We start from the raw sequence: 22,092 nt of genomic DNA, 5'->3' as shown, positions 1-22,092 counted from the left end.
TATTAAAATTTATTTTTCTTTCAATTAAATTAAAATAAAATTATTTTTTCTAAATTAAAAAAGAAAAAAAATCATTGACAAATATAGTTGGTCAACTTACTCTAGTGAGGTAAAATTCTAAAAAAACTTTATGTATAACGCGGATATAATCTGTTGAGAATATTTTAGACCGTAATTGTTTCGGCCATTTAGCATGACTCAATAATTATTTTATAATTTAATTTTTAATATGAACACTACAAATATACAGTAATTATGACAATCTAATTGGTACTCACAAGCACATAGAAAAGAATCTTACTAATGACATGATTGACCCTTAAAATAAAATACAAACAACACAAGACAAAAATCAAAAGGCAACAAAATAATTCATATAAATAAGGCCATAAAGGCAAAAGCCAAGCAGAATTAAATCTACCGCTATCTATCCCGTGATATCATGCAACTAATATTTACACACACATATATATATATATATATATATATATATATATATATATATATTTCTCTTAACCTTCTTCAATCTCTCAAACCCTGAAAAATATATCTGGAAAGAAATTCACTTCCAAAATGCATTTTATGGCTTCCTTCAAAATTTCCTCCACTTCTCTATCAATTTTTATTATTATTCTCTTCTCTAATGCGCTTTCCCTTGCCAGTGAGCCTGTAATTACAGCTTCTCCTGCTGTTTTACCATATGTTACTGCCCCTAATATGTCCTCATTCTTCCCTTCTCCTACCGAAGAGTGGCCTCTGAGTTCTGCAGATCCTCCGGAAGGATTAGCTCCGGTGCCGAGCTCCGGTGAGTTTTTAGGGAAGAATTCGTCAAATTCAGTAAAGCTCAATGGTTATGTTGCAGTATTTTGTTTTGGAATTTCTGTTATATTTGTAGTTAGAATAGTTTATTTTGTTTAAGAAATTTTGAATTGAAGTATAGAATTATTTGTGTGAGAGAGATCATATTGTATGAATTCATTTGTGATATGATTATTATATATGTATTGTTAGTTTGATTAGCCTTGACATTAATGAAAGAAAAGCTATTGTTCATGGATGATGGATCTAGGCTGTAGATACTGTGGTATAAAACCTGATATTTTTAATAACCATTTCGACCTTCGGTTTCATTCATGATTATAATATTCATTCTTTTTTACATTTAGTTTCTTTTTTCATTTTTTTCTTTTTTTTTAGTATCGAATGGATTCGCATCTGAATTTATTATCAGATTGTATATATACTTAGCACCGGGCTATGTCTTTGTGTGTTTAAACTATTTAATTTTTTGTGCAAAAAGTATCATTTTTATTATTAAGAAAAAAACTAAACAGTGCTTCATCTTACTAAAGTCGGTCAAATTATTTATACGGTGACTAAAGTAATTAATTTTTTTAAATTATAATAAAATTTTCATTAATTTGACAATATTACTTTTATCGCATTTTATTAATTGGATAAAAATGATTTTAGAAAATTGTATAAATTGTTAGTGTTTATATATATATATATATATATATATATAGGTAAAATTAAAAAAATTGATTCATATTTTCAAAGCAATAAATATTTATGGATAAAAAACTATTTTAAAAAGATTTATATTTGTGGAAAGAGGAGTAATTCAATAGTATAAATGATGAATCAAATAATAATATTATATTAAATATGAAGGACTAAATAATCAAATATCATTGTTTTTTTTAGTATAAATATCATTTTGATATTTAAAATGTTTGTTGGATGGAAAGACTAAATAGCAAATAGTTGTTAGATGAAATGACTCAATAATAAATATCACGGGTATTATATTATTTTTGGTTTAACAGGATGTGTAAGCTCAGTATAATCCTGCTGGCAACTGTCAGGTCTATAGAAGGATCCGCTCTTAGCAGAAACTTTTCCATTTTTTCCATTAACAAAGATTGAATTCTCGTCTTCTTGTTTAAGGGATGTGAGTTCTCTGCGCTCAAGATGAACTCCGTATAGAACAAATCTTATTTTTATTAGATAAATATGGATCCTATAATTAAAAAAAAAAAGTGTTTTAAGGGTCAAAACACAGTTATGTTAGAAGAAATCCATTCGCTAATTGTTAATCACGCGCAGAAGCATTCCCTCCAAAACCCAAACTAAACTACTTTGGGTTTTTAAAAGAAGATGAACTACTAATTCAATCAAAAGAATGAATGAAGATCCCAATTTCTAATACACTCCTGTTCAGAGTCCATAGCAAAGTCCATGAACACAATTATTCAACAACAGTCAACTCTAACCTCAAAACCTGGTTCGACAAATACTTCGAAAAGACCAATGTCTTCTCCTGGAACGAACTCATCGCCGAGTTGGCTCGCGGAGGCGACTCACTCGAGTCTCTTCGAGCTTTCTCGTCGATGCGAAAACTCAATCTCAAACCTAATCGCTTCACTTTCCCTTGCACGATTAAAGCATGCTCGGCTGTTCTTGATCTTCACTCGGGCAAACAGGCCCATCAACAGGCTCTGGTTTTTGGTTTCGAATCAGATTTCTTTGTGTCTTCAGCTTTGATTGATATGTACTCGAAATGTGGGCGTTTAAATGATGCAAAAATCCTGTTCGATGAAATTCCTCAGAGAAGCATTGTGTCATGGACCTCGATGATTACTGGGTACGTTCAAAACGGCAATGCCCATGAAGCGTTATTGCTTTTTAAGGAGTTCTTGATTGAAGAGAGTGAGAGAAACGATGAGGTTTTTATGGATTCAGTTGCTATGGTTTCTGTTTTATCGGCGTGTTCCCGTGTTCCGAGGGCGGGAGTGATTGAGGGAATTCATGGGTTTGTGGTGAAGAGAGGATTGGATAAAGACATAGGAGTTGAGAATACGTTGTTGGATGCATATGCAAAGTGTGGTGAGATGGCTTCGTCTAAAAATGTGTTCGATGGTATAATTAATAAGGATGCAGTTTCTTGGAATTCTATGATTGCTGTTTATGCCCAAAATGGTTTATCCAGTGAGGCTTTTCAAACTTTTCATGGGATGATAATGGATGGTGATGTCAAATACAACGCATTTACATTGTCTTCTTTGTTGCTAGCTTGTGCACATTCCGGGGCTCTGCGTATGGGGCAGTGCATACATGATCAGGTATTCTCTGCTCAATTTTCTTCCTCCTCCCCCATATTAATGGTTATTCATTCCATTAACCAATCTGTATATATTATGTTTGAATGTTATTCAAATATATTTGGATACAATCAGAGATATATTCTTAGTTTTGGATTTATTGATCTTTTGTAACAGGTAATAAGGCTGGGTTTTGATGATAATGTAATTGTGGGTACCTCTATCATAGACATGTATAGCAAATGTGGGCGAGTTGAAATGGCTAGGAAAGCATTTAATGGTATGCAGGTGAAGAATGTGAAATCGTGGACTGCGATGATAGCTGGCTATGGAATGCATGGCTGTGCAAGAGAAGCTTTGGAAGTTTTCTACATGATGATAAAGGTCGGGGTCAAACCAAATTACATTACTTTCATTTCAGTTCTAGCTGCTTGTAGCCATGCTGGTCTGTTAGATGAAGGCCGGTATTGGTTCAATGCAATGAAGCATCAATTTAATGTAGAACCTGGGGTTGAGCATTATGGTTGCATGGTTGATCTCCTTGGGCGTACTGGTCATCTCAATGAAGCTTATCATATGATAAAGGGGATGACAGCAAAGCCTGATTTCGTACTATGGGGTTCTCTTCTTGCAGCTTGTCGAATTCACAAAAATGTGGAGCTGGCAGAGATTTCTGCTGGAGAATTGTTTGAGCTAGACCCAAGTAATTGTGGATATTATATCTTACTTTCAAATATATATGCCGATGCTGGAAGATGGAAGGATGTTGAAAAGATGAGAGTCCTTGTGCAAGATCGTGGACTTGTTAAACCACCTGGATTCAGTTTGGTTGAACTTAAGGGCAGAGTGCATGTATTCTTGGTTGGAGATAAAGAGCATCCTGAATGTGAGAAGATCTACAGGTTCTTGGATGAACTATATGTGAAACTGCAACAAGCTGGGTATGTACCTAATATGGATTCAGTCCTTCGTGATGTTGACGAGGAAGAGAAAGAAATGACCCTGCGAGTTCACAGTGAGAAGTTGGCTGTTGCCTTTGGAGTCATCAATTCATTTCCTGGTTCAAGAATTCATATCATTAAAAATCTTAGGGTCTGTGGTGATTGTCATACTGTCATTAAGCTTATTTCCAAGATTGTTGATCGAGAAATTGTGGTAAGAGACTCAAAGCGATTTCATCACTTCAAGGATGGATTGTGTACTTGTGGAGATTATTGGTGACACATAAGAATAAGATTATAGCTATTTAAGACAATTTAATGGTTATCTTCGGCTGGATCAACATCAACAAACTTATAGCTAGGAATTGGGGAACTATAGATGTGCTGTCCAATTTCTGTTGAATGCAAGAAATACCTGTGATAATTCATCTGAAATACAAACTATTTTCGAAGGTCTACTCAAGGTTCATATATTTGCTTCAAAGATTAGCTGTGCCTCAATTGTTTTTCTGATTCAATGGTTACTGAAACTGCCGAAGATGATTTCTAAATACAAATGAAGTTCTGCTATAGAAATAACGAGATAAGTATGTGGTCTTTTTACTATTTACTCTTTTGATCAGAACACATCAGAAATTACTTAAGAGGACATCTGCTTCATAAAATCAACCCACAGCCGGTTTACACTTTTGATGTTAGAGACTGGAATTGTGTCAGCCATAGTGTTTGTCGAACCTGAAAAGGCAACAACTGAAAGTGTCTAATCATGAACATCCCAGTCGAAACCGCTTAACTGAAAACAGTCGTCTAAATTTTGATATCTGAAGTTGGTTACTCTTCCCTCCAACTTTTAAGCAACTAATAGAACTTTGCAGGGCCCTGTTCTCACCCTTTAGCTGTTCCAGCTGAAACCGGAGCTTATTAATGATCACTCTCTTTTCAATATTTCTCCTTGCCAACTCTATGAGCTGCTGTAGATTTTCCTCCATTAGTTTTGTAGCTTGATGCTTGAGTTCAGACCATGGATTCACCTGTTCATGAACCAACTGATAATCATCCATCGTAATATGGATATCTTCCTTGTCACACAGATCTATTGCTTTTTCATAACAAAGATTTTCTCTAATTTCAATTTTCATTTTCATTTTCTTGTTGTGTGGCTCAGTTGACATCAATTCTGCTATTAGCTTGTTCAGGTATTCAAAGTCAAAATTAGTGTTGTCACAATCTACATGAGGATTGCCGCGAATGGAATTGCATTCGACACAGGAATCAAAAAGATCAAATGGGGAATCATTCGAACTCCCTAAAAGTCTTCTCTTGGTGTCAGCATTAGAGGATGAAGAAGGTATGGTTCCTGAATCAGTTACATTATTGAATTTAAACCTTAAATGATCATATTTTTCTGCCAAAGAACAGTAAGAATCATTTAGCTCTTCCAGCATTAGAAAGAGATCCTGCCTCCGCTTGAAATAAATCTCATCTCTTACTGAAGAATTCTCATGTTCTTCCAGAAGGCTCATCGTTGCCCTCATTCTTCTGTTCGAGTCTGCATATATACAGAGAAAAAAAAAAAAAAGATTGTACAAAGTAAAGCATAAGGAATATGAAAGAGAACATGATAAAACTGTTCCATTTTTCTCTTTGATTACAGTTAGAGAAAAAAGAAAACTTCCTTGATCTAAATTCTAAGTTTTAAACTACATTATACTTTGAGATCATCAAGTGTCGATTATTTTTCCACATTCTCCTCTACCTTCCCTTCATCTTTCCGCGGCTAGTTTAATATATCGCATAAGCAAATAAAGAAAACACACAAAACTGACCTGATAGAGTTAGCTGAAGCCATTGAGATTGCTGGGCAATATCATGGTTCTTACCTCGAGCCAAAGAACAAGAAGATGAAGCTCCATGGTTCTCCATTACAGGATTCTTTTGTCAAGGTACAATTTTGCTTTCAGAGCAGAACAAAGTAAAACAAAATATAAACGTCAAGAATTTTGGAAGTCTAAAATGTAGGAGAATGCACAATCTTTGCCTGCCTTGTGTGTGTCTGTCTGTGAATATATATAGAGAGAGATTCATTATCACAACATTTGATTCCAACACGAATGCATCCTTTAATAAGGTGATATTACTCTTTCGATTTTCCTAACTTTCAAGAGAATGCTTTAGTGTCAAGGTTTGAATAAAAAAATAGTTAGTCCTTGTTTGGATTTTTATTTTTTATTTTATTATGGATTTCTTTGAAAATGGTATTGGCTTCTGAATCTGATTTACTATTTTCAGAAGTGGATTCAAATATATTTGGAAATATAAATTAATTTCATTATCACATACTAAGAATTACTATAGGAAACTTGTTAAAATTTATCCATATCTATATTCATTCGATGGAAAAAAAAAAAAAAAAACATTGATTTTGAATGGAAAAAACTTTATGTTAATGGAATAAAAATTTATGGATCTCGAAATTAGTTTTTGAAAACCAAAGTTCTCAAGTATTAATTAGGATAGAATTTAGGGACCCAATTATTATTTTCTCTTGATGAAATGTGATTCATAATTTATAAAATGAATGATATTTTACATTTCTTGGTCTCATTGAAAAAAATATTCAATCAATTTAAAATATTTTCTAAGAATAAAATTAAATAGCTTACATGATTAAAAAAAATTGACTAAGAAAATCTCACCTTTAAGGTGAGATTTCACTTTCTTTAGATAATAGAATTAATGCCATAATGTAATATAATAATTTCATGAATTATAATTTATTTTTTTCCTTAACTAAATTAAGGACTTTAGAAAATTCATGGAATATATATACATTTCCTTTTAAATTCCTTTAATCTATAGGACCTCAGTGGTTTGCATTTTTTTTTTTTTTACTTTTACTTTTTATATACTAAACCAATAAATAATACACTTGTAGTTCAGCCACTAGAAGACTTTTTTTTTTAAAAAAAATTCATTAACAGGCTTAATAGGTTAAAATAACACTGTCAGCTATATAATAGAGCTAATTTTTCCGCTGATACACTAAATTGGCAAAACTTTTAAGGTTAATAGGATTTGAATATGAGATTTTTCACTGTTCACGTTAATAAAAAGACTAAATAGGCAACACATGTTGATAAAAAAACTAATTCTTTTTTGGTTGAATATATAAATTTATCCTTAAACTTTTAACTTTAGCCGTGTGACACTTTTAACTTTAGCCTTACGACACCTTTATGGATGACTTATTATGTATTTAAAGTTGTAAATTTTAATAATAATACATATTTTTTCATATTAACAACAATTACTTTTAGGATGTTTAGCTTTTAAATGTAAAATATATATATATAATTTGTAGTTAGAATAATTTTTAAGATAATAATTCATAGTTCGAAAAAAAAAAAGGAAAATCAATTTGGGTTAAGGTGTTTAATTGATCTAATTTTATAAATAGAAGTATTTAATAAAATGATTTTATAAATTTAAGTGTTTAATATATATAATTTTATAAATTTACGTGTATGATTGATTAGTCAAATTAAAGATAAAATAATAAAAGTTAGGGGTAAAATTATATATTCGGCCTTTTTATTTTTTTTACATAGAACACATAATTTAATATTCATGTTGAGGAAATGAAAGGTAAACGGTTGTTCAAAATGATAATTTGACCATCTTAGAAAAAAAAAAAAAACAGAAAAAGTAAAAAAAGAGAATTTCACAATTTAAAAATGCAAATACCTACCATAATTTCGAAATTAGTTGACTAATATTGATGTTTCCAATATATCTCAAGGAATATGCCTGCGTCTGCCGTTCCTCTTGCCAGGTCGTTTACAGAAAGCCTATGCAATATGCCACCGTCGCTTCACATAATTACAAATCTTGCCCCTCCTTTTGACCGAGATTTGTTTCTCTTCATGTATTTTAAGCCGCCTTCTAGTAGTAATAAATAAATTTTTTGTTAGATGCACTGTAGCCCTTGATCAATGTTAAGGGCTACACGTTAAGGATAGTCCCCTTTAAATAATATTTACTAAATTAATGATAAATTTTATGGCGAAAAGAAAATTCAAACTCATATCTCTCACTCTCTGTATATTCAACAAGAGATAGGAAGATCAATTATATTACACTTTTGAATAGTAATATAATGTTTATATGCCCAAACCACTCGAATTATTCCGAATCAATTAAATATATTTAAAATTATGATTTTTGAATTTCATAATTTAGTTTGGTCTAAAATATTTAAAAATGGGATTATAAAACCAGTTTATGATTTTGGAGTTAAAATAGATCAAATTGCTATATATGATTTTTGAAATGATAAATAATTTAATGTAATTTTGAAATGAAAATTTTCCTTTCCGTTGATTAGCATATATTGATTATATTTAATAAAATTATTTGTTTCGGTAACTACAAGTTATCTTAATGGCGCTCATCAAATGTTAAAAAGTAATTACGTTTTATAAATCGCTCCATCAAACTCTAAAATCTAGTAAAAAACTACTTCAACAAACATTATAAATAATAGGAACAAAAACCAATAACTTCACGAATATTATAAATAATAAGAATAAAGATCAATTTGGTTTCTAAACTTATTTAGCTAGATAGAAATATCATATTTGACATTTTAAGCCAATTTAAGTATTGAAATGATTAAAAGATCAAATTTAACATTTTAGGTTAATTGAACCTCAAATTTAACATGTTTAATAATTATGTAGCAACACCAACCATCCAAATTCATTTTTTAGATGAAAAATGTTGAAAGAGAGCTATCAAGCAAAGTACACATTTGCAGCAGGTTTGACACACCAAAAGCAACCAAATACTAAAATACCAAAAGATCTAAAACTCAGTCAATATGAAAAAGTATTACTACCCTTGTTTGCCAATAAATATGTGCAAAGCTTCAACATAGTAATAAATAGGATAATACCAAATCAAATCAGATTATATCCAAGCTAAAAAATAATATTGTTGCCTCAACTCCCTTTTTAGACATGTAATGAGCAAAATAATTTATATATCTATTTATATGGTGAAATTTCACATGTTCCAAAGAAAATATTATCATATCAAATTTATTAAGATATTTTCACTAGCGCCAAAGACGCTTCTACTTATAAATCACCTAATAAACTGCATTTTTTAAGTCAGATTCAATAATCATATGTGATATCTTATACGGTGAGGTCCATATTACACAATGAGAAATAACCACTAATAAGTAATAAAATTTATAATTTTTTTTATCATAAATGTTGATGTAATTTATTTACCAACAAACTGCATTTACAATTTCTTATGAATTACCTAACAAACTGCATTTTTAAGTCAGACTCGATAATCATATGTGATTTCTTATATGGTGAGGTCCATATTACAAAATGAGAAATTAACCACTAATAAGTGATAAAATTTACAATTTTTTTTATCATAAATGTTGATGTAATTTATGTATCAAAAAATAAAAATAAATATTGCCATAATTTGAATATGTAGTGTAAACTTAGTGCTGTCAAAACAGCCTGTCCGAATAGGCCTGCACAGGCTCGATCTCAAAACCGGTGGAGCTAAAAAAGCTCATTAAAAAATGAGCCTCTAATAGTCAAGCCCGGCCCGGTCAGCGCGAGCTGGTAAACGAACCTAAACATGTCCTTTTTGAAAGTTTATCTTTTTTTTTTTTTTTTCTTTTGTTTTATTTTTTATTGATTTTGTATGTCTATTCAAAGAATTTGACGTGGAAAAAAAAAGAAAGAGGAAAACATCTCCGAGACTTAAACCTAGACCACTAAAAGTTTGTCCAATATAATTTCTATTAGGATTATTCCCTTTTTTATTTTAAAGTTATATATAAATTATTTTAACAGCAGGATCCCGCGAACCTGTTAGGCTCGTCCCGCTCAGGCTTTGGTAAAAAAAGGGCAAGTTAAAAAAAAGCTCGTCTTAAAAATAGGCCTCAATTTTTTGTATTAATATCCGAATAAATCAATCACGGGCGATTCGCAGGCTTTAGCCAATTTTAACCGTGCTACGTATACTACTAACATGGCAAATTAGTTATCTTAAATTTTCATATCATGTGATAAGCACGGCTAATAATAATGTTGAAAAATAAACCATTTATTTAATTAAAAATAATTTATACACATAAACTTACTCTTGATATCAGTTATTTTTATTAAGGTTATTCATCAATCACCCAACTCACTTGAATTGATCCAAAATTATAGTGTTGAGAAGTTAGTGATTTAAGTTGATTTAAATAATATGAAAAAAAAAATAAAAGATCAGTTAGATTTTTGATATTTAAAGTGAAAACCACCTAAATCAAACTGAATCATAGATATAGTTTTTTTTTTTTTTTTTTAATTTAGATTAATCAAATTATTTACTTTTTAGTGATTAAAGTGATTTAACTTTTTAGTTTTTATATACCTCACATTTAAGTATTTTTGTTTAAAAAGAATTTATTAATGTGAATTCATCTTTATTATTTTGAATTTAGTTGATTTTGAATACTCTTTATGATTTGATTTAAATTTATTATAAAAAATTCAACCAAATAAATACATAAATACTAAACACACTCTAAAAAAAAAACACCATCCCCAGTTCAGTACAATTTTTTTACTCGCGTCGAGTGTTAAAGTTGTAAATAAGCTGAAAACAGTGGCCATAATGTGATTCAAACATCTCGTATAAAGAACGCGAAAGTAGTACCAGCAGTAGGGCCGGTTGGCCAATAAAGCCGGAGAGACTCGGCTCAAGCACCCTCATTGGTAAGCGAGGGACTTAGGCAGAGAAAGGCTCTCTCTCTTCATTTCTCTCGCTTCCTTCAGCAAATTCCTCATTTCTCTGCAATGGCTTTCTCAGATTCTCATCGCCAATCCCTAATCCCTAGCTTCCTCTACTCCGCTTCCTCTGCAAAAACCCTCTCTGTCTCTAAACTCCTCCACTCAAACCTCGTCGAACCATATCCTTCTTCATCGCCGTCACTTATGAGAACGTCTGGTAGCTTTGTGATCCCCTCTCCCAGCGAGCCAGGAAAGATAGAGATGTACTCACCTGCTTTCTACGCTGCTTGCACGGCCGGAGGTATTCTTAGTTGTGGACTTACTCACATGGCCGTCACACCTCTTGACCTTGTTAAGTGCAATATGCAGGTATTGTTTCTTTAGATCTGTGATTTTTTTTGTGATTTAGCTGCCTTTTTTGCTTGATTTTGGTGTTCTATGTGGTTGATAAGATCTGTATTTGGTTTTTGATGATCTCTTTTTGATAAGATTGTTTTGTGATTTAGCTGCCTTTTGTTGCTTTAATTTGATTGTTTTCGTCTTCGATTCCGTTTGGCGTAGTTTTTTTAGCTTTGGCGATTGTTTTGAGATTTATATGTCGTTTTTGCTTTACTTGATCGCTTTATTCTTAGATCGTAATCAGATCTCCGTTTAACTGTAATAAGTTTCTTTTCTTAATTTGTGTATCTGCTCTTTAGACTTTTCAAGAGATCTGTAAGCAGAAGTTTCTTTTATGAATTTTTACAAATTATTTTCATTCCCGCTTGTGTTTTTACTTTTGAGACAGGAACTGTTATATTCCTTTGCACTTTTGTTTTATGGTTATTTATGTTTTTTCTTTTTTTCATTTCCTACGAGGTGTGGCTGTTTCTTCATTTGGATGGTATTAATGTTTCATTTTCTGATCTGAATCATACTGTGTTGCAAAAATCATTTACTGTGTATAGGACCTCTTTTTTTTTTCTTTTCTTTTTAAGCACAGGAATAGATTGAAATGTAATTCTCTGACCTGAGCTTTGCCTTGGTAATATGGCTAATTGCAAACAATTGATATTTTGGATCTGTGGATCTTTGCATAAACTCTGATGGACTTGTAGCATACCCAGTTGACAATGGTTTTTCACAGGCTGGACCTGTATATATTTTATGTCCCTGACGCACTGTCGTTTGTGAGTTTGATAGAGAATTGTAATTTTTTTTTTTTGGTCATCACAGTGCAATGTATGGTCATTGATATAACGTCCTATTGTTTGTTATCAGCATTGCAGTAAATTATTCAATGTTCAAAGTTTTACTTCAGGGTTCATATAACTCTTTGAGAGTTTATGGAGAAGAAGTCATTGACTTAGTTTTCAGTTTTACCCTTTAGTGGAAAAGTGCATCAAATCAATGTGAATTATTTGGAGGATATTGTTGGCAAAATAAACTTCTAATTAAAATAGAAGAGTGGACAATTTATTTGTGACAGCCCAAATTAGTAATATGGACAATTATTTTGGGGTGGATGGGGTATTTATTTCATGTAGTTTGCTTTTTTAGCAACCAAACATGGACGATTTGATTTGACTCATCATACTTGTATTTTGGATGTCATAAACTACAATGGTGATGGTGGGTGTTTTCCAGATTGATCCTGCAAAGTACAAAAGCATCTCATCTGGTTTTGGAGTTCTTCTCAAGGAGCAGGGTGTTAGAGGCTTCTTCAGGGGTTGGGTGCCTACCCTCCTTGGCTATAGTGCTCAGGGTGCCTGCAAATTTGGATTCTATGAGTTTTTCAAGAAATACTACTCTGATATTGCTGGGCCAGAGTACGCTGCCAAGTACAAGACCTTGATTTATCTTGCTGGTTCTGCATCTGCTGAGGTTATTGCAGATGTTGCCCTTTGTCCTTTTGAGGCAGTAAAGGTTCGAGTTCAAACTCAGCCTGGTTTTGCTAGAGGCTTGGCAGATGGGCTTCCCAAATTTGTTAGATCTGAGGGCACATTAGGGTATGATTATGAAGTTCATAAAAATACTGAATTTGCTGTGTTATGTTAATCTGTAAATGACCTGTCGGAATTTTTCAGGTTGTACAAAGGTATTGTTCCTCTTTGGGGGCGTCAAATTCCATGTAAGTCATCTACTTCCATTTTATTTTTTCTTATTGTGCATCAAAGAAAGTTGATAATCATCATTTTGCAATTTCTCCTGTTCCGTATTTGTGATATCCTTTCTTCTATCATGTTTTATTAGTCATTATCCTAAGGCATGTTATTGTAGTAAAATTGATTGCTTTATAATATTTTTAGGACATGTATTGAGTAGGTAGTGATTAGTTTGGAACTTGTTAATCCTTTAAGAACTGAAAGGGGGAAAATTTTTTTAGCACAAGAGCACTCTAGTCCACAGTACTATATGTTCAAAGCGGGCAAGCCAGGGTGAAGCAGCCTACTAAATTGTGAATATGATATTTGGCCAACTTTCAACTGATAATGTCTTGATCTATTTATTTTTCAAGAGAAACATCTAAAATTTCATTGTATGCATTATGATTGTGTATACTGTGATATCATTTAGTAAATCATGAACAAAAATGCCTATGCCTCTATGCATCTGTTTTCATTGTATACACTGTGATTGCATTTAGTAACTTGTGAATAGAAATGCCTATGCCTGTAAGGTTCTGTTTTCATTGATAAGGATCTCAGTATCTATGCATTTTCATTTCTTCCCGTTTATGGTTTCCTTAACCATTTGAGGCCTTCATTTTTTGTAACAATGGTGGAGTTAGTTGTTTCTGGCAATTCATATGATCAAAAATGCTTTTATTGCAGACACAATGATGAAGTTTGCATCTTTTGAGACCATTGTTGAGATGATTTACAAGCATGCCATCCCGACACCAAAGGACCAATGCAGCAAACCCGTACAGCTGGGTATTAGTTTTGCTGGTGGTTATGTTGCTGGTGTTTTCTGTGCTATTGTATCTCATCCTGCTGATAATCTTGTCTCTTTCCTCAACAATGCTAAAGGCGCAACTGTTGGTGATGTGAGTTTTTTTTTTTTTTTTTTTTGGTGATTATCTGGAAATTAAACACTACATGCTTTTATTGTTACCAATTCTTTTTTTTTTTTTTCCCCTTTTTTTCAGGCTGTGAAGAAGCTAGGTTTGTGGGGCCTGTTTACCCGTGGACTTCCTCTCCGTATTGTCATGATTGGTACTCTTACCGGAGCCCAATGGGGTATCTATGATGCATTCAAAGTTTTTGTGGGATTGTAAGTATTGTGGATGATCGTTTTATCACTTTTTGTTACTTGATCTGGTATGTCATATTAATGGGCTCTGATGTCATTTTCAGGCCTACAACTGGTGGTGTTGCTCCTCCTGCTCCTGCCGCAACTGAGCTTGCAAAGGTGTAAATTTGGAGATAAGAAGAATTATCTTTTGTGGTGTTTTGTGGAAGCTGGGAAATCTATAGGTTAATAAACATAGGATTAACGACTCTCAAGTTGAAGATTATTCTTTTGCATTCAGTTATTGCTTCAATTTTTGTCATTTTGACTAATTTTGTATGCAGAAGGATGGTTTTGTTTTCATCCTTCTATAATGAATACATTTTGCTAGTTAGATCTCATATGAATTTCATTTTGATGTTAGGATCCACAGTATCCCCTGTCAAAGACAACCAAAAATAATGGGCAGATGGGGGGATATATTCTGTTCTGTCCGCATTTCTTGCGATGCTTTTGCTATATGAGAATACACATTTTTGCTATGTGGACGCATTAGTTTTTGGCCTTGAATGCCTCTTTATTATTATTATTATTATTATTATTATTACTTCATCAGTAATTTATTCATATTTGCTGGCTATAGTGTTCTGGTTGTGGGTAAATGTTTCTGTTTGCCCATAGAATTGATGTGAATCCATCAACAATATCTTTCCCAAATTAATAGAATCAAAACATGGTCCAATAGGTAACAATTAATTACATGAGCGAATTGGATTTTCTATCACTAAGTTGAGGTTCCCAGTAATATCACCAAAATTAAAATTAAAAACAACAGCAAAATAACCATTTTTGCATCCAGATAATGGTCTTCAGGTAAAATTCGTAAGGTTCATTATTTTCAAAAATATTTATGAAATTTCATTATCTTTTTTATTTGCAGAAAGTTCTAAATTCAGGAAAGTAAGTATGCATTTGTGAACTCGTTTTTACTTTCCGAATTACGACGTTGTCAAAAGCAATGTAGTTTTTTTCAGTAAATTCACAAATTTGAGAAGGTTCAAAAATTTCTCAAGCGTTCTACTTTTGGCATCAATAAAGTTCTCGTTGTGACCAAAAAAAAAAAAAAAGCCACGTAACAAACAAACAAACAAAAAAGTTAAGTTCAACAGCTTAACATGTTTAACATGAAGCAATGATAGTTCATAAAAACCGAAAATCAAATGCAACCAAACTGATTAACCATTACCAGTTCGGTTATGATTTGTGAACCATTGAACTACTTGATTCAAAAAATTAGTGTACGGTTCAGGGACTATAGTTACTTTGTCCATTTGGTTTCATCAAATAATGTTTCGATAAGAAGCAGAACAAACAGCAAGAAATCCTGCAAGCCATTATAAATCATAATACAAATAAATTAAGTACATCAAGCAAATTACCATAAGCTTGTTTTGCTGGAGTTAGAGCCTGAAAATTAGAATACATAATTTATAACGATAATTACTAGATATTCCCTCACTCTTAAAACCAACTCCACTTAAATTCACATGCTCATTCACATGCTCCAATTGTAAATAAACCAAAGAATTGATCTATCCAATACTAATATACAGTATCATGATTCGTGTCCATTTATTGCTGTCTAAAGAAGACTCCTTGGACCTGGAATTTTGGAGAGATGATGAACTTGGACTGCGCCTGGTTCAAGCAAGATTAATTGTGAAGGACACATAAGGGTAAGCACCCGCATCGCCTCCAAGTGCTGCCATCCCGCCTCCAATTTCATCTTCTGATTTCCAGTATGTGCTGCATTATCATAACAGGTAGGATAATGAGAATGTAGGGCAAGAGAAGCACTCATGCATGACATGCCACCATCATAAACACAACTTAAAGGTAAGTAAACTCATGAGTCATGAAATTGGTATAGCAACCATATGATAAATCAATGAGATGTTGCTCAGGAATGTCAAAAGAAAATGAGAGAGATAGAGAAAGTAAGAGATTGATGCTCTATAGAGAGGTGCCAGAAAAACCAGATCAAGGAATTAGTAAACACAGTAGAAAGACTAATATACTGAAATTGTCATTTCCATGGCTGCCGCAGCCAGAAAAATAGAATTTTTTTTTTTGTTCATCTATCATAACACATTCCTTGACATTTCAAGCAGTGAGTTTAGCATTACCCAATCAGTTTCTGAAATCTTGATAGCTCTTGAATTTAAAGACGTTATTGATGAAATGTTCTCAGAGATGCAGCATATTAATGTAGGAATCTTTTGAAAAAAAAAAAAAAAAAGAAGAATTTCTTAAAAGCTATAAAGCAAGAATTTGATCATGAGTCCCCTCAATATATGATGAAGCGTCTATGCACAGAGCAGTCCTCTCAAACCTTTCCACACTATCCAGAGTAATATCATTTGATTCCAAAAATAACCAAAAAGTGTGCTTCAAGTAAGAGTTTCTACGAAAGAACTGGATAATTTTTTGTCAACTATTTATGTGTAAAAGTAATTCAGAGTCCCATGAATTACAAATCAACCTCAAGTAGTAGTTTTTAGTGATCATATGGTAAGTTCATTCAATATATGTGAAAAAAACATTTAAAAGCACGTTAACTTGCCTGTTTGCACTGTCACATAATCCCTCAAGGATTGAACGCACTTTCTTCTCACTTTTCGCAGAAGGAGCTAAAACACAAGACTGAAATGATCCCAATAACCAATGGTTGGTGAGAAACAAATGCTTATTATGAAATTCATGGAAAATTAAAATATAAAGAGTATTTACCAAGAAAGAAGGTGGCAATCCATATCTTAGAATACTTTCTGAAAAAACGCGTACTGCACAAAAGTGCATCCAGGAGCTGAAAACCTGCATGAAATAAACCACCCAGCTTAAAAGAGAATTGCCATGACACACATAGAAACGAAGATTTTTGTTTGTGAACACTTAACAGAAATATGAGAATGCAAAGACAAGTCATAATTATTGACAAAGATTAGAGCAATTCCGAGTACGACTTAGGCTAGTGTTTTGGCATTAGCCTATTTAGTTGGATAAATATATCCAGGCTCCTAAAGCCATAGGCCTAAATCATATAAAAATACATGAAATAGCCCATCAGAGGAAGAATACTGTGATTCTAAAGTCCAAAGAGGCAGCTAAGATATGATAACCCCAACATATCAAGAAAACAAAATCCCTATCCTGAAGATGGTAAATTGTAGGTTTGTCCATTTGGCGGTAATCATTTACCCGCAATAAAAAACCAAATCAGAGCTCAGAAGACTGGTAAAACATGATCCTAGGATAACTTTAACACTAGCTGTGGCTTATAATTACATGAGCACATAGTTCCAATAGATCATCAGAACAAAACCAAATATTTTACAATTCAACTTGGCGCACCATAATAGAGGAACATTGGTTAATACCATGAATCCTCTCTTATAGAGAACATCTCATAAGATCCATTAATTTAAGCTACACAATCATGCTAGACATGCAATTTTAGACAACATCAAGAAATTTGGAGTTATTACAGTCTCATGCATTTTAATGTTAGTATCAAGCATTAAAAGTAATCTATGATAACAGAAAAATAGAGTCTACAGAGCTCGTCAGCAAGGGAGAAGTATACAGAGCTTGTGATAGCTTGGTGCCTACAAACAACTTTTCACATCACAAACATTGTGATTAATAGTCCCATTTTCCATTTTCATTTTTCTTATAGTCTTACTTGGCAGGCATTTGTACTATAGTCTCGTAATACTCTGCCAACAATCATGCAGCTGAGGTACAAAAAAGGTTTCTGGCAACCATTTCCAGCTAGCCCTCAACTATGGCAATTTAGAGCTAATGCCATATGACATTCTCATCAAAGGTTTAAAACAACTATAAGATAGAATCCACAAACTATCATCATACTTATACTATCTCATCAATTCATCAGTATCAAACCAAGAGTATATTTACTACCAGAGACTTCCGTACCCCCAAATTCAAGCAATTATTCTATTTCCTTTAAACCTCAATTAATCAAACCCATTCCAAACTTTAAAATTCCCCAACTTATATCCCCCAAGTTTGTCCTAAAATCTTTAAGTTCATCTAACTTCTATCCACCACAAACAAATGAGGGTAGATTAATCCAAACCTAGTCAGAATCATATAATCTCGAAGAAAAAGGAAAAAGGAAAGGAAAAGAAAGGAAACAAAATTACCTCTCCATAACTGGTATAGCTCCATTGCAAAAGAGAGCTTCTTAAGCTTTCTTGGTCTTGCATTAATTTTTCCAGCTCTTGCTTCCTACCCTCTTGTGCTTCTGGACTATATTCAAAATCACGAATCTGGACCACATTGATAAACAGACACAACCATAAATTAGAGATCCCTACCCACTCAATAATTTAGAGCAAGTTCTTACTCATGCTGATATTTCAAATGAAGATGCCAGATTTGTATAAAAACATGAGGTGGTGTTATTCTTAAAAGCATTCATGCAACAATGCTAAAGCAAGTCCAATGCTAAAAATATACTAACTTGGAACCCCTTTTCACGAGCACTTGTTCTAAAATTGTCAGCAACGCGACGGAATAGTGTTACTGTATAAAGAGCATATTCATTATCCTCGTATAACTTCTTGGAGGACCTGGGAACCTGTAAGAGCCAAGCCAGACAAATCAAGCAGAAGCAGCAAAACCGTGCCAATAAAATAAACTGCACCAGATTCCAAGAAATTGTTATGCTAGATAGGTCCAGGCAAAACCCAAGTGAATTGCATTGCTGCATTACCCTACTAAGTTATTTTTCTTAGGCTCAAGTGAAACTGCACAAGCATTTAATACAAGCACGCATGTTTACACTGATTTTAACCGCCAAACAGCAAAGAGTCATATCATGTCCAATTATCTTCATCCAATATGGGGTATGTTAGGACAAATGAAGAATTGAAGTGATTATGCTAATAATTACAACAAACATACAGCAGTAACCATTAGATTAAAAATTCACAGGCAAAGGAAAAAAAAAATTACCACATAGCTAGTCAAAAGTTTCATTGGATAAATGAAGAATTGAAGTGAACTATGCTACTAAGGATAACAAACACAGCAGCAATCAATGGATTAAGAATTCGCGGGGTGAAGGAAAAACAAATTTTACCACATAGCTAGTCAAAGTTTCATAGCTTGCCAACCAGTCCTTCTGTGAATACTTGGGAACAACTGCAAGGAGGGTTACAAGATGTTCAGAAGCAATAATATCCTGGGGTTTCACCAGATCGGAGAGATCACGAACAGCTAAGCTGAAATGGAAAGACATTGGTTATACAGGGAACAAGAATATGGTAACCCTATATCCACAATTATACCCAAATGGACGCTAATACCTTCCACTTTGCTTTCGGTTGATGGCATTGAGTTGACTTCGCACATTGTTATACTCCGCAACTCGAACCTAACATAATATACAAAACTTAGAACTCCAAACTTCCTATCCTATTTACATGGATTAAATTGTGGTCTACACTTTCGAATCATCTAGTCAAAACCAGGTTTTATTTCTTAGGGAAATGATCAATAAATTACTTCAGCATTTCACCATTCAATGCAGGAGAGAATGCCAAATAATGTCGAAAGCCATTTACAATCATGCAAAAATAGCTCATCCATAAACAACAAGATACAAAATTGGCAGTAAAAATGCCAGAGTACAGAATCCATAAACAAATCTTTCAATTACGTTGGAGGGAAAAAAAAAAAAAAATTGGTTACAGACAATTAGTTGTGCTTCATAAATGTAGAAATTCAAGAATATGTTATGTTGTTGTGATGGGAACAGTAATCATAGCAATTCATTCAACAAAAAGAAAAACTAATGAGAAATGAAAACCTACAAAACAAATATACCAATATATCTCTCCTATATATGTATATGCTAAGGTAAATCAATTGACATGATGCTGCTTCTCTCCCTACATAGCATTTTCTTATGGCATCATGCTCCTAGTTTTTCATCCTGTCTTACTTTGAAACTAGCATCAGAAGTAAACCAACTGTTTGATTATCTACAAAATAATCATCACCTTGAGGTCATCCTCAATCTTTGCCACTTGAGAATGAATGTTGTCCACAATCTCCCTTAGCGGTGACATGGTTGGATACTTTGCTTCATCCCACACAAACCTATTGATCACAAAATCCAAAATAAATAATTAATAATAATAAAAACGATAAAAATAAAAATTCTTCAACTTTAATTCACATCCATAGTTCAATGAATCATTAAACATTACCTGGTGAGGTATGAATCAACAGGTATACCATCAACAGTTAAAGCACTGCTCTCTACACCAGACACCCTCTCCAATTCCTCGATCTGTCTCCTGATCTTGTGAGACACTCCTTCTATAAAGGTATTTGACTGCACATTCAATTGAATCAATCATAATTTACAATACCAATGAATTTACCCCTAAAATCAAAATCGAATTGAAACCTATAAATATAAAATCATACAATCCAAAAACAAAACAAATTAGACAATTTCTATTTCCATTTCTAAATTTCATAAGAAATTAAGCAAATACGATCCCATAAATGAATCAAAGAGGGTAATTAAATAAATTTAGCATTGGCGAGACTGCAAAAGCCACGGAAAAAACAGATACCTTCAAGAGATCGTCGCTGAGAGAGAGAAGAGAATCCAAAGTTCCAACACGGAGATTAGGAATATTAAACTGAAAGGGAAAGGAAAAACACAAAATCAAAAGAAATGAAATTGAGTAATCGAAAATCAGATCAGGTAAAGTGGATTGAAAGATAAGAGAAAAAGAGGATAGTGAAGTGAAAGTAACCCTGTAGAGAGGAGTATCAAACGAATGCTTAGAGATTTGATCTTGTAAACGATTCCAAAGAGTGGAAGCCGAGTTTTGAACAGGCAGAGACACCATCCAGTATCTACTAGCCATTGTTATCTTTTTTCTACTTTGTTTCTTTTGTCCTCTTCTTTCGATTTCGAAGCTTATACGCACAGAAGGAAGGTGACAGAGACTGAGACAGAGAAAGAGAGCCTTTCTCGTTATGGAGGAGAAGAAATTTCCATTAATTTTTGTTCGTTATTGTTTATTTATTTATTTATATTTATTTAAGAGAGAGTGTATTCGTTTCTGCTGTGTATACACTGCAGTGGATCGGATCCTTCATTTTACAGAACAGTTAATTTGTTTCTGTCCAGTAAAGGTTGACCACGTCATCACTTTTTAATGTTTAGATTAAACCAAGGTCGCATTTGGATACTGATGAAAAATTACTTCTATAGACAAATAGAATTTTAGGAAAATATTACAGAAAAATTAAATTATCATATTTGAGTGATAGAAAATATTTTTCAAAACATTAGTATAATTGTGACAATTAATATTTGTTATATTAGTGAGATTTTTCAATGACCAAATGCTGCCTCATCCGAAGCTTCAATTTTTTATAATTTGTGGTGTATTTAGTTTGTTTTCCATGGTTGGAAATAATATACGAATTATGAGAGATACTTTTATTTTTAAATACTCTCAATTTTTATTATCATGTCATAAATAATAATAACTATAATAATACTAATAGTAATAATATTATTATTACTATTGTTGTTTTTTCATGGATTTAGTTCGTATTTATCTCCTCTAAAATATTTTTTAACAAACTGGATTCTTAATCTTATAAAGATTATCCGCTATACTCAAATGTATTTTATTTTTTTATGTTTCACTATAAGAGTTATTATTTAGAACTTGAAAATAAAAATGAGTACAATTTTTAGTAAAAAATTAGATTATTATATGAATTTAACAATAATAGTTGCACAAAATTCATTGGTTTAAATTTATAAATTGATCCTTCTAAAAAAATTATAATTTGATATAAAATGTAGGAATTTTGATTTAATTTTAAGAGTTTGAAATAAATTAGAAAAATAAATAAAGAAAAGCCATTCATTGGTTTAAAATAATAATTTGATCC

At 32.5% G+C, this 22,092-nt stretch overlaps 5 protein-coding genes across 5 annotated transcripts; 3 read left to right on the top strand and 2 right to left on the bottom strand.

Annotated features, from left to right (window-relative positions):
* Positions 1-476: 476 nt before the first annotated feature.
* LOC105630199 (uncharacterized) lies at positions 477-1,057 on the top strand. Its single transcript, XM_012211946.4, has one exon. The coding sequence runs from the start codon at positions 574-576 to the stop codon at positions 916-918; it is 345 nt and encodes a 114-aa protein (XP_012067336.1). The 5' UTR covers positions 477-573; the 3' UTR covers positions 919-1,057.
* Positions 1,058-1,850: 793 nt separating this feature from the next.
* LOC105630198 (Tetratricopeptide repeat (TPR)-like superfamily protein) lies at positions 1,851-4,503 on the top strand. The gene is made up of 2 exons (XM_020677897.3): positions 1,851-3,125; positions 3,282-4,503. The coding sequence occupies exons 1-2, from the start codon at positions 2,190-2,192 to the stop codon at positions 4,323-4,325; spliced, it is 1,980 nt and encodes a 659-aa protein (XP_020533556.1). The 5' UTR covers positions 1,851-2,189; the 3' UTR covers positions 4,326-4,503.
* A 295-nt stretch (positions 4,504-4,798) lies between these two features.
* On the bottom strand, positions 4,799-6,242 carry LOC105630374 (uncharacterized). The gene is made up of 2 exons (XM_012212175.4): positions 5,872-6,242; positions 4,799-5,594 (listed from the first exon to the last, which is right to left on the bottom strand). The coding sequence occupies exons 1-2, from the start codon at positions 5,966-5,968 to the stop codon at positions 4,810-4,812; spliced, it is 882 nt and encodes a 293-aa protein (XP_012067565.1). The 5' UTR covers positions 5,969-6,242; the 3' UTR covers positions 4,799-4,809.
* A 4,558-nt stretch (positions 6,243-10,800) lies between these two features.
* Positions 10,801-14,615, top strand: PHT3;1 (phosphate transporter 3;1). The gene is made up of 6 exons (XM_012211943.3): positions 10,801-11,229; positions 12,487-12,848; positions 12,927-12,970; positions 13,674-13,888; positions 13,991-14,115; positions 14,199-14,615. The coding sequence occupies exons 1-6, from the start codon at positions 10,927-10,929 to the stop codon at positions 14,257-14,259; spliced, it is 1,110 nt and encodes a 369-aa protein (XP_012067333.1). The 5' UTR covers positions 10,801-10,926; the 3' UTR covers positions 14,260-14,615.
* Positions 14,616-15,455: 840 nt separating this feature from the next.
* On the bottom strand, positions 15,456-21,192 carry DET3 (vacuolar ATP synthase subunit C (VATC) / V-ATPase C subunit / vacuolar proton pump C subunit (DET3)). Its single transcript, XM_012211942.4, has 11 exons — positions 20,934-21,192; positions 20,748-20,816; positions 20,373-20,500; positions 20,163-20,262; positions 19,467-19,534; positions 19,241-19,382; positions 18,620-18,736; positions 18,300-18,425; positions 16,864-16,947; positions 16,697-16,776; positions 15,456-15,879 (listed from the first exon to the last, which is right to left on the bottom strand). The coding sequence occupies exons 1-11, from the start codon at positions 21,045-21,047 to the stop codon at positions 15,777-15,779; spliced, it is 1,131 nt and encodes a 376-aa protein (XP_012067332.1). The 5' UTR covers positions 21,048-21,192; the 3' UTR covers positions 15,456-15,776.
* Positions 21,193-22,092: the final 900 nt, after the last annotated feature.

The sequence above is a fragment of the Jatropha curcas genome, chromosome 1, assembly GCF_041381405.1.
Source record: "Jatropha curcas cultivar XTBG-Jc1 chromosome 1, XTBG_Jcur_1.0, whole genome shotgun sequence".
Classification (NCBI taxonomy): Eukaryota; Viridiplantae; Streptophyta; class Magnoliopsida; order Malpighiales; family Euphorbiaceae; genus Jatropha; species Jatropha curcas.
This window is presented reverse-complemented; position numbering and strand designations above follow the sequence as displayed.

Coding starts and splice junctions, on each gene's coding strand:
- LOC105630198 (XM_020677897.3), top strand. CDS start 2,190: ATGAAGATCCCAATTTCTAATACACTCCTGTTCAGAGTCCATAGCAAA. Junction 3,126..3,281: donor GGCAGTGCATACATGATCAG/GTATTCTCTGCT, acceptor CTTTTGTAACAG/GTAATAAGGCTGGGTTTTGA.
- LOC105630199 (XM_012211946.4), top strand. CDS start 574: ATGCATTTTATGGCTTCCTTCAAAATTTCCTCCACTTCTCTATCAATT.
- LOC105630374 (XM_012212175.4), bottom strand. CDS start 5,968: ATGGAGAACCATGGAGCTTCATCTTCTTGTTCTTTGGCTCGAGGTAAG. Junction 5,595..5,871: donor GCTTCAGCTAACTCTATCAG/GTCAGTTTTGTG, acceptor GTATATATGCAG/ACTCGAACAGAAGAATGAGG.
- DET3 (XM_012211942.4), bottom strand. CDS start 21,047: ATGGCTAGTAGATACTGGATGGTGTCTCTGCCTGTTCAAAACTCGGCT. Junction 19,383..19,466: donor AACCGAAAGCAAAGTGGAAG/GTATTAGCGTCC, acceptor TTTCCATTTCAG/CTTAGCTGTTCGTGATCTCT. Junction 16,948..18,299: donor GCTATACCAGTTATGGAGAG/GTAATTTTGTTT, acceptor TATTTCATGCAG/GTTTTCAGCTCCTGGATGCA.